At 40.3% G+C, this 12,412-nt stretch overlaps 1 protein-coding gene across 1 annotated transcript; it reads right to left on the bottom strand.

The window, feature by feature from the left end:
• Positions 1-7,236: 7,236 nt before the first annotated feature.
• On the bottom strand, positions 7,237-8,175 carry LOC115815606 (olfactory receptor 52H1-like). Its single transcript, XM_030778571.1, has one exon. The coding sequence runs from the start codon at positions 8,173-8,175 to the stop codon at positions 7,237-7,239; it is 939 nt and encodes a 312-aa protein (XP_030634431.1).
• Between the last annotated feature and the right edge of the window lie 4,237 nt (positions 8,176-12,412).

Below are 12,412 nucleotides of genomic sequence, written 5' to 3'. Positions count from 1 at the left end.
CTCCTGGACATTGGCAAAGTTCGACATAAACTTAGCTTCAGTCTCTCGGACTTCGAATTTCTTCTGCGCTCGGACTCCAATGGCTACAACCCGCAAGGCCCAGCAACACTGGCCTCGGATGAGTGGTGCAGCCGACGAGCAGAGTGGTCAAGGCGGAGGCGTGGCAAGAGAAGCGGGCTACGTGCTAGGCTAAAGGCTAGAGCTACAAGACCGCCGATACCTAGCCTACTTCTAGCAAATGTCCGCTCCCTTGAAAACAAGCAGGATAAGCTGCGAGCTAGGATTACAACTCAGCGTGAGATCAGAGATTGCTGTGCTTTCATTCTCACGGAAACATGGCTCTCAGACAGCATGCCAGACTCAGCGATTCAGCTACCAACTCACTCCGTCCTCCGTGTGGACCGTACAGCGGCATCTGGAAAGAACAGAGGTGGTGGTATCTGCATCTAAAAACACTGTTCAACCGACATAGAACTGCTGATGGTGAAGTGCAGACCCTTCTATCTGCCGAGGGAGTTCAGCACAGTATTCGTACTGGCTGTTTACATACCGCCAAGGACGAACTCCGCGATGGCGCTGGGGCTGCTGCACGACACGATCACCAAACAAGAAACAGCACACCCGGACACTGTGTTCATCGTAGCTGGCAATTTCAACCACTGCAACCTAAGAACTGTCCTCCCCAAGTACCATCAGCACGTGAGCTTTCCGACAAGGGAGAGCAACATTCTTGACCAAGTCTACAGTGACGTGAGGGGCGCCTACAAGGCTGCACCCCGGCCACACTTCGAACAGTCTGACCACATCTCCGTGTCCCTCTACCCATCCTACTACCCAACTACTCAAGCAAGCTCCACCAGTTAGTAAAACTGTTAAAGTGTGGAATGAAGAAACTCATCTGATGCTTCAGGACTGCTTTGAGAGTACAAACTGGGATGTGTTTAGAACTGCTGCTTTGAGAGAGGACTCTACTGTTGACCTAGACAACTATGCTTCTGGGGTAACTGGCTACATCAGTACCTGCATTGAGAACATTGTTTCCACTAAACACTGCAGAAAATATCCCAACCAGAAACCTTGGATAAACAGGGAAGTCCGATCCATGTTACGTGCTCGCTCCACTGCATTTGTCTCAGGCAACACTGAAGAGTACAAAAAGGCCAGATATGACCTGTGCAAATCTATCAGAGAGGCCAAGAGACAATACAGACTGAAGCTGGAGGGATACTACACCACCGTGGACTCCCAGCGTATGTGGCAGGGCCTGCAGCACCTCACAGACTACCAGCAGAGGAGCAGGGCGGTCACAACCAGCCATGCCACACTGCCAGATGAGCTGAACGAGTTCCATGCTCGCTTCGAGGCCCTCAACACGGATCAACAGAGAGAGGCCATGGCCATGGAGAACACACAGAGCCCATCACTCACCGTGTCGGCAGCAGATGTGCATGTGGCTCTGAGGAGAATAAACCCGAGGAAGGCGGTTGGCCTAGACAATATCCCAGAGTTTGCTCAGCAGAGCTGGCTGATGTGTTTACAGACATATTCAATCTGTCCCTCGAGCAAGCTTCGTGCCTTCCTGCTTCAAGTCAACCACCATTGTGCCCCTCCCAAAGAAAAGCACCGTGACCTGCCTGAATGACTATCGCCCTATGGCACTCACTCCAATTGTGATGAAGTGTTTTGAAAGGATAGTCATGACTCACATCCAGGAGATCATTCCAGACACTTTAGACCCTCTACAGTTTGCTTACTGACGGAACCGGTCCACGGATGATGCAGTCAGCACTGCCATACACACAGCCCTCACACACTTAGAGGGCAAGGACACATATGTCAGAATGCTGTTTATTGACTACAGCTCAGCATTCAATACGGTTATCCCCCACAAACTCTCTGAAAAGCTCCTCACCCTGGGACTGGCACCCGCCCTCTGTAACTGGGTACTGAACTCCCTAACAGACAGACAGAGTTGGCAGAGTTGGCAGCCGCACATCAAGCAGAAGACCTGTAAGCACTGGGATCCACCAGGGCTGTGTGCTGAGCCCCCTGCTGTACACACTCTTCACGCATGACTGCGTAGCCTCCCAGAACAACACCAGCATCATCAAGTTTGCTGATGACACAACAGTCATTGGACTGATCACTGGAGGGGACGAGACAGCGTGCAGGAGGGAGGTGGCAGATCTGGTGACCTGGTGTCACAACAACAATCTCTCCCTTAATGCAGACAAGGCTAAGGAAATGATTCTTGACCCATGGAGGCGAGGGGAGCTGCACACACCACTGCACATAGGTGAGACTGAGGTGGAGAGGGTGAAAACCTTCATATTCCTCGGCGTACACATCAGTGAGGATCTCACCTGGTCTTACAACACAAACTTCTACCATCAGGCAAGTGCTATAGAAGTGTGAAGTCCAGGACATCAAGACTGACAAACAGCTTCTACCCACAAGCAATCAGGCTTGTGAATGACTCTCACACATGGCCCCTTCCAACCTCTTTGACTGGAGGACCACTGACTGACAGAGTAAAGAACATTGCAGTAATCGAGGCGAGATGTGACGAATGCGTGAACAATGGTTTCTGCATCAGCCATACTTAGAAAGGGCCTAATTTTAGCAATGTTACGGAGGTGATAAAAGGCAGTTTTGGTTGTGTTCTTGATATGAGTGACTAGCGAGAGACTAGAGTCACTCATACCAAGGTTCTTAGCTGAAGAGTTTTGAGAGATGATGCAGTTGTCAAAATTTAGAGTTAGATCACTAAAAAGATGCTTATGCGTAGGGGGACCAATGACCAGCATTTCAGTCTTGCCTGCGTTAAGCATCAGGAAATTTGAAGACATCCAACCCTTAATAGCACAAAGACATGCCTCAAGGTTAGCCAATTCAGAGCGGTCATTATGCTGGATAGGTAAGAAAATCTGAGTATCATCAGCATAACAATGGAAGTTAATGTTGTAACTACGAATAATGTCACCCAAAGGGAGCATGTAAATAGAGAATAGAAGAGGGCCAAGGACTGATCCCTGAGGAACACCATAGTTAAGCTTGTGGTATTCAGAGGTCACATTATTATAGTGGACACACTGCTTTCTCTCAGAGAGATAAGATTTAAACCAAGAGAGCGCCAGGCCACGAATGCCAATTTGGTTTTCCAAGTGCTTTAACAATATAATGTGATCGACCGTGTCAAATGCTGCACTCAGATCAAGCAGAATGAGAACAGAGGTAGCACCAGCATCCATGGCTAATAAAAGATCATTAGTTACTCTAGTAAGGGCGGTTTCAGTAGAGTGAAAACACCTGAAGCCTGTCTGGAATATTTCAAACAGACTGTTAGAGGACATATGGGCTATCAGCTGAGCAGCTACAATTTTTTCAAGTATTTTAGAAAGAAACGGGAGATTAGAGATTGGCCTATAATTATTTAAGGCTTCAGGGTCAAGATTTGGTTTTTTAAGTAAAGGCCATAGAAGTGAGATGTTTATCTCCAAGTGTTGTGTGTAGAGTTTTGACACAATGACCGAAATTCTGCAACAAGTGTGTAAGCAATCATAAAAAAACTGTAAAATACCTGGACAGAGCAGACGCAGCCATCGTTACCTTCGCTCCTGTCTGCCACTGTACGCGGGTTGCATTGAGCCATTACAGCGGGAGCAGAAATGATGACTCAAGCTACTTGCTGGTTGTTAGAAAAGAACTGAGAATTACGAAAAATGAAATCAGAATTGCGAGAAAGTAAAGTCAAAATTGCGAGAAAAAAGTCAGAATTGTGAGAGATAAATTCGGAATTGTGAGAAATAAAGTTTGAACTATGAGAAATAAAGTCTAAATTCCCCAAAATAAAGTTGCAATTCTGAGAAATAAAGTTGCAACTAATCAAGCTTTATTTTTTGTCTCATACACATCTATAATGGTAGCAAGTACTATGTGCAGTCATCAGTTCTGCTGGAGGTCTCGTCCTGTAAACGTGTTGTGCACCGGCTAAACGACATCGGTATGAAGCGCTACAAAATAGTCCTAAATTATTGACTATTTCCATATATCAATGCTAATAAACTGTTCTTTTATTAGAATCCCAGCTGTGAGCATAAGAGAGACAGTTCCTTTCAAGTTATAAGTGATTTAACTCTGGTGAGTTGAAGCACACATTTCTTTGCTAGTCAGTGGTTATTAAAATATACATGTGGAGTGAGTTCATAGTGATAATTCAGTTCATATTCATGTCAGTGTGGAACATACTGAAATGATGTATAAAAAAGGGTAAACAGTGTGGAAACTGACACGGACCCTTCACCGTGTCATGCTCATTATTTTTTCTCCCGCTAAATAACTTGCTTTCTGTTTTCTATCGCGCTTTCCTGTCCTGTCACTTTACATCACCAAACTTTTTTCTATTTTTTTTTTCTTCTCTCTTTGATTGCCATTACGTCATTGGCTTTTTGCCGTGACTGAAAGGGGCCGCCGTAGAATATAGGAAGGGGCGTGATTCCTGCTACGGTGAGTGAAAACTGGATGCATTCTCGTGGTTTGTTTTTCTCTCCCAGTCCCCAAGGCGCTTCCTGTTCGTTTATTTTTCATTGTCGATTGTTCAGTATGCGCAACTTTGTTTTCGTACGGCGAGGGAATTCTTTCTCTCCACTAATCGGAATTACAATCACGGACTTGTAGTGGTTGGACTCCACATTGGATTGCTGCTATGCCCCTCACTTTTCCTGCCGGCTTTCCCCCCTACTTTCCCAGGTGACTACCCTCGATTTCACACTCACTATCTGCTGTTTTCGAAACACCGTTCGCATTGTTGGCAAACTTACCCTACTAACCGGACTCTCCGTGAGGAGGGACGAACTTTGTGGAGGTCGCTTTTTTGTTTGTTTGTTTGTTTTTTTTGTTTGTTTGTGGTTGATTCTCTTCTCAGTTATCCCTAATGAGAAACGACCCTCAGTCGGTCGACTGCATATATGTAAATATTTGTGACAAATTGTAAATTATGTATTGTATTCTGTGCTGGACGTGCGGCGTTTTGTGTTGAGTGTTCCCATTGAGTTTTGTTTTTTTTTATGTTGGTTATTATACACTTTACATTGTTTCTCTGGATGTTTAACAACTGTAAATATATTCATGGTCCCTACTCTGTTTTCATCCTACTTTGAAATATTGATGGGAATTCTTTTTGTATGACTGCTCTGAGATAGAGCTAGCTGTGCCAGGCCGCAGGTGAATCTAGGCCCTACTAGACGCCTATGCGGTCTGATAGGGGTAAAAAGGCTGTAAGCAGACTTATACTATTCTTCTTTAATTTTTTTACTTTCTTCTTCTTCTTCTTCTTCTTCTTCTCTCTCTGTGACGCTCCTAGCGGGCGTCTGGCGCCCAACTAAAAGTAACCCTCTTTCAGTCTGCTGTTTACCGCTATAACAGGGATATGTTACAGGTCAAAAGTAAAAAAAAAAAAAAAAAGTAATTCATATATCAATGTTAAAATACTAACTGTTGTGATATTTGGTAATTCATTTCATTGTAATCAAAGTATATCCTTAATTATAGGTTATATATTATAAGATGTTTTAACTGAAGAAAAGAAGTTAACGAGGTCTTATGTTAGAAACAGAAAGAGAACAGAATAACCTATTATTCTGCTCTATTTGTGTAGATTGTTTTTTTTTTTTTTTTTTTTTTTTTGAAATATCAGATTTAATCTAGAGGATTCTGTGATGGCGAGCCCAGCCCAGTGAGACTGTGGACGGTTGTGGAAGCAGTGTGGCCTACTGTAGGATCTGTTCCCAGAAGATGGTCGACTAGCTTGATTCGTTCATCCAGACACCAGATAAGAACTCATACACACTGTTTCCTCTACCCGGGTAGAGATAGTTAGAGTAGTGGTACATCCAATACACACGGGCCAGTAACTGAACTCTTTGGACACACACACATGCACACACAAGGACGAGGACTTAAACTCTTTGAACCTCCAGCTTTCTTTGTTCTTTTAAAGAGCTCTATTTTTTTGTTGACTTCTTCATATATAAGGTTCGGCACTGTGTATGCGCTGTGTATGTTGTCACTGTAAGGCAATAAAATTGTCAGCTTTTCAACTCACCAACAACTCCTCTTGTGAGTTAGTCAAGGCGTACCACTCCCAAACCTAGGTAAATGTTAGTGTCTTTATTATTACCCCTGGTTAGGACTGAGGTGCTACATGCAGGAAAAAAATCTCTCTCATTTTTTTTTCTCTCATCAGTGCACCCTCCAATACTTGCATAGATCCTCTGTGTTGCACAGTTAGTAAGTGTACAATGCGACGTTATTTATTTATTTATTTATTTATTTATTTATTTTCTAAGAGGGACAGAATATCTTGTTTGGCAGACTATTTTTTCTTGGAAACATTAGAGATTCAAAGATATTGACATATCTGTGCCAATAACATTGTACATTGTATAAAGCCAAACCTTTTAGGGTGACTACTCAGTGCTTTAAGCCTTATATTCTGCTTTGTGACATGTGCATTTGACTATGACAGTATCTGACAAAGATTATTTGCCTGAACAGTGACAGGGAATAAGATCACATCTGCTAATTTTCACAGCTTTCTTATTTTTGCTCCACAGATACTATTCTAAATATTGATGGAAAAGATATAAATGTAGTTTCAGTGTTTGTCCTCACAACTGCAAGAGGGAATAGCATGATATGATTTACATTCTGTGTCTATGGCTAATGGGCAAAAGCCATATTCATTATCTCTGGATTCTATTTGCTAATGTAAAGACACAAGGATAGTTAAACACTCTATTACAAATACCTAAAAGAGAAAATCCAAAAACAAACAAAAAAAAAAACAAAAAAAAAAAACAAAAAACTCAAATCTGTTATGTGAAAATTCAGTGAGACATTTTTTTTTTTTTTTTACAATTTGTGTGATACATTTACAAAACAAACACACATTTACAAAAAATACTAAGAAACTGATTAATGATAAAGCTAACAACACCAACGACAACAACAGCAATACTACTACTACTACTACTACTACTACTACTACTACTAGTAGTAGTAGTAGTAGTGGTAATAATAATAATAATAATAATAATAATAATAATAATAATAATAATGATAACAATAATAACGTTATTTTTATGAACTATTCTTTTATAAATCAAATCAATCAAAAAAACTTATTGTCAGGTACTGACGCTCAGAACAATGTGAGTATATGAGCTGCAGTACATCTTAAGAGGAGGATGTCTTTTTGTGAAAGAAAAACAGAATTTTCTGGCGAATTTCCTTTGTTTTTAGACCATAAATCAGAGGATTTAGAATAGGTGGGAATACTACAACTGATACACCAAAAGCTCTCCTCAGAAAAGGTGAGACACTCTCAAACCGATGAGCAATTAAAGCAAAAAAGGCATTGCATTCCAAAAATAAGAAGACTATCAAATGAGTTCCACAGGTTTGAAGAGCTTTGCTCTTAGCATCAGACTGCTTATTTCTGACACAGGTAACAAGGATTTGAATATACGTAAAAACTACAATCAACAGTGACAAACCTTGAAGAAAGACCGTTATAAACAATCCATAATAATTACTAATGCTTGTATCCTCACATACAAGCTTGACTAAAGAGGGGTTATTACAATACATATCGGCAATAATTGTCCTACAAATTTTAAAACGGCTAAGCAACGCAAGAAGAGTAACTATCAAAGAAAAATCTAGAAGCCACACAGTGATGATTATTTTTATCAAATGATAATTGGTCATTATAGTTTCATATTTAAGAGGGCAGCAAATGGCGATGTACCTGTCATAGGCCATGGCAGTCAGAATGAGCAGAGACCCAGCCCCATAGAAATGTATGAGGAGGGCCTGTAGGAAGCATGCAGGGTAGGAGATAGATCTGTTCTGTGATAAAATACTGGAGATCAGCTGAGGGAAAAAGGCTGTAGCACCCATCATATCATTAACGGGCATGCTGAACAGTAGCATGTACATGGGTTTGTGTAGGTTCCTGTTAAGGGCAATGGTAAGCAAAACAATCAAGTTGCAAAACAGAATCAAGAAATATGTAATGGTTCCAAAAATAAATGCAGGGAATATACTGGACTCAGGTAATTCTAAAGATGGTAGGCTTAAAACTATTGAATACTCTGATAGATTAGAATACATGTTGATTATGTCTCTTATTTTCCTAATATAAACACCACCTGAAAGGAAAACTGTTAACCCTGAACATACATGAAACATTAAAATGAACAAATGTTGATTGTCATTGCCAGTCCAGAGATTCTCTTCATTTTACAGCACTGGCCGTTTTGACACACTTTGCAGAAAAATGTCTTTCTCAAAATGAAGATGTCTTTCTAACGATTAAGATTAAGAAGACTGTTCAGTTCAAGTTCGGTTTTCTGTTTCCCTTGCTGCATTTATTATGAGCTACACAAAATATTGCACTTTCATTTATACAGACTTGCACTTAAGTCTTAACCGAAGAGCTTAAAATAATTCTATATTTGTAGCAAGCTCTTTTCAGATTCCCATTGTCACATGTATGGCATGTCGTTTTTACAGCTGAATACTTATATGTTGGTTTAAAAAGTACCACCCATTTTCACCATAGGGAATGTGTAGATTTGCATATTAAGAGACCTAGTAGTTATGACTGTTTTAAAAACCAAATGATACACATCAGAGAATATGTGGTATGAGTTTCATTCAAGCATTGTGTAAAGAGAATCAACAGATTCTTCTGATGAACTTAGTTTCATAATAACATTTACAAAATACTGAATTACCATGTATGGAAGCATCTAAATGTTCTCATTGCATAACCTAAGCACTAAAAACCAACAAAATCTACATTTAAAAAAATGACAGAGCAGTAAGACTTTAAGCTGTCCAACACATTTGACTGAAACCAGTTAAACAGTTGAGAGGCTGTGTCAAAAGTTCCATCTGAGAAAATTCCCAATACAATCATTTAACAATGCCCCAGCCTTTGTGAGTTTCATTTTCTTTGCAGTGCTAAATGTGCTCAGGCACATTTCACCCTCACTGCAGCTGTGTGTGTAGAACCATGGGAGAGGAGTTAATCAACAGCACCACTGACCATGCTCAATTGTTTGCAGGACGCTTCATTTCACTCAGTAGTACCAATTGCACTCTGCATCAGAACAGAGGAGGGTGTGAGGGTGTTACAGATTCTGGACTCTGTAATAAAGTGATTAACGCCTCTCTGGGCCTTGTGTGACTTTTTATGACCCCAATTTATACGGTATTTTAGATGATGTTAAGTTGCAGTAAGTAAATTATGTAGAATAAGTTTAAAATGTGGGAAATATGACTTGTTAAAATGTGTTGTATGGTAACGTGAATTGTGTTGAACTCGTGATTTATTGTTTAGTTTTGCTGTATAACTGAGTTAGAGTTCATTGACCCATTGCACCTCACATTTTGCATTTCAATTGTCACATTCCTGTCTAGGTTCTGGCTGTATCTGGGCTGTCTTCTTCTGGGCTGTTTTCTTGTTGACACATATGCAGAGTATAGATAACAACCTACTTCTACACAGGGCTATGAGGAACAATGTATCTGTTTTACTGAGAGAGTGAGTATCTGTCTGTGAGCTCACTTTGACAGCAGTACAGAACACTCTCCACCTGAGACCAGCCTGTTTTTCATTTCTTCAGAATCTGACAGAAGTTCTCTAGTACTTTCTAAAGCGCAGCTTTCTCTGTAATAAGACTTTGACTGTCAGAATGGATTCCTATTCCCTCATTTGCATTGGCCTATATGAAAGGGACTATTGATTGCATTAATTATTAGTAAAAAGCACACAGATTAATAAATGAATTTGGACACTTACATCGTAAGTCTGTGACTGTATTCAAATGTCACAGATAAACAGTAACCAGCATTGTGACATGTAGTTATATCCATGTGGCTTCATGTGCAAGAGAATTTCATAACAATTCAGACACCTGGAAAAAAAAAATACTGATATATGTATTAGAACCCTAAAATGTAGATAAGGATCTGTTTTGAACACAGTTTTACATACCTATGTCACAAGGTAGAAAGGAGACATGAGACAAGTAATGGTTTCAGATCTGGATGGAGCATTTTATTTGCCAGAGTTACATTAGCAACACATGTGCAAAAGATGCTAGGGCAATGGGACCAGTGCAAGGAGCTACAAGTATGGTGGCACTCCATGCAGGGGCAGTCTGGAGAAGGTCCTTGGGATTGGGGGTTCTCATCAGTTCAGGAAAGAAGCAAGTGACACAGTCAGCTTTGAGACATTCAGGCCATGATTTGAACCAGGGCCTGCTGCTTAGCTGGCAAGTGTCTTTCTCTACCTGAATGGTGGGGTTTGGTGGTGGGCACTGCCTGCAACAGCTCAGCTCATGCTGTAGAGCTGGGAAGACACTTGTCCCCAAAGCTGGCCCCTGCGCTCTCCCTGGGGACTACTGGTCCACTCTGCTGGTGGTAGTTGTCTCTGGAGGCAACTCGGCAGAATCTGGGGATTTGGGCAATGTGTTCTTCCAAAACTGCCTAAGCACACTCTTTCTCTTCCCCAGACTCTTGCTTTTATCCAGTAACTCATAGGTTTCCATGAACAGCCAATCATGAACAATACATGTTCCTCTAATTTGTAATAATTAACTGACTCAGCTCAAAATCAGGTGAATTATCTAGAATTTTAAATTGGACATTCAGATTCTGATTTAGCCACACAATTTTCTGAAGAACTTTAACTTTAGACAATTACTTTAACTTCCCCACACACAACCATAGACATATCTTGGACCTGGTCTGCTTCACTGAAATCATTACCCATCAAAGCCTTATGTTAACCCCTTCACACACACACACACACACACACACACAGATCAATACAACTCAGATGCAGTGTTAAAATAACTCTCTGTATTGTTACAAAATAACTCTGCTTAACACCAGAAAGTGTTATCTATTTGCTACACTGGTTTCATAATTCTGTAATACAAGTTGAATCCCCATCACTTCCCAGTGACACGAACTCTCCTTTGCAACTGATTCCTTTAGTGTTAACTCAGGTTTTTAAAGTGTCAGTGCAACTCTATATAACACTTTTGCCTAACACCGGAAAATCAACTCTGAGAATTTTGCTGTGTACATACATACATACACACATACTATACAGACACACAAACACATACACACACACACACACACACACACACACACACACACACACACACACACACACACACACACACACATGTTGGTGTCACATTCTCATCAAGCTTAATGTTAGCATTCAATATGAAAAAAAACAACAACAACACATAAATGGTTTAAAAAAGGTTATAAAGGTAATAAAACAAGATTGGCTTTTGGTGTTCCCTTCTTGAACTTGTTCAAGTTGATTGGGAATTTTAAGAGAAGCAGTGGGGGTACAACTTTTGTTGAGTTATATTAAAACACAGTGATACAGTAAAGTCAGTAGAAATACTTTCCAGACACATGAAACTCTTCAGCAACTCATTCATGGGAGGTCAGCCCTAAACTCACCCATAGTGTTCAGCATTTACAGTGCCCTGATCCCAGTTCACTTTGATGTGGTCCAACAGGGCTCTATTTTCCCATGGTTTAATGAAGAGTTTTCATGTTTTCTTTTTAATTAAAGGGCCCAGGTGTCCATGATACAGTCTCACAAGGTCATTGGGTGCAATACTCAGTCATTTTCACCAGTTCCAAGGGACATGTGGATAAAATTGTTTGCTTCCCTAATAAATATTCTCTATAGACATATCATTAAAATGAATGGTAACTGAGATTGGGGACAGATGTCTTCTCTTACCAAATTCAGGAAATTTATTCTCTCTGCACCTCATTACTCTTCATGCTGTAGTGAAGTTCAAGGGTAATGCAAAACCTTGAGCATGTTTTAAAGATCAGATCATTTTGCCATAATGGGTCAACAGATCATTTAAGTTTAAATTAAAGTGTGTCAATGTAACAACAGGCATGCAATATGAGATTAGACTGTAGTTGCACAATAATTTAATTTTGTATATTTAACTTTATTCATGTAGATGTAGGATAAGAGGGGGAGATATGGAGATAACAGGAAGCCCCTTGTGCTTTCAATGGTATTGATCATTCAGTGATGAAAAGCACTTCTACTGAGTAGAGAAAATATCAGTTATATATATATATATATATATATATAATCACAAAACTCAGAGGAATGATCCCTCTGATCTTTCTTAATATGAATAGTCTGTCTAGTCTTATGTGTGATTGATTGAAGCTGTCGAAGTCAGTATTGTTAAAAATTTATAGTTTTGTGTTAGTTCACCCCAAAGGATTTATTATGAACATGCCTCATTAGTCTAATGGTTGTGAACCATATAAACAT

The sequence above is a fragment of the Chanos chanos genome, chromosome 6 (assembly GCF_902362185.1).
Source record: "Chanos chanos chromosome 6, fChaCha1.1, whole genome shotgun sequence".
NCBI classification, from domain to species: Eukaryota; Metazoa; Chordata; class Actinopteri; order Gonorynchiformes; family Chanidae; genus Chanos; species Chanos chanos.
This window is presented reverse-complemented; position numbering and strand designations above follow the sequence as displayed.

Coding starts and splice junctions, on each gene's coding strand:
- LOC115815606 (XM_030778571.1), bottom strand. CDS start 8,175: ATGTATTCTAATCTATCAGAGTATTCAATAGTTTTAAGCCTACCATCT.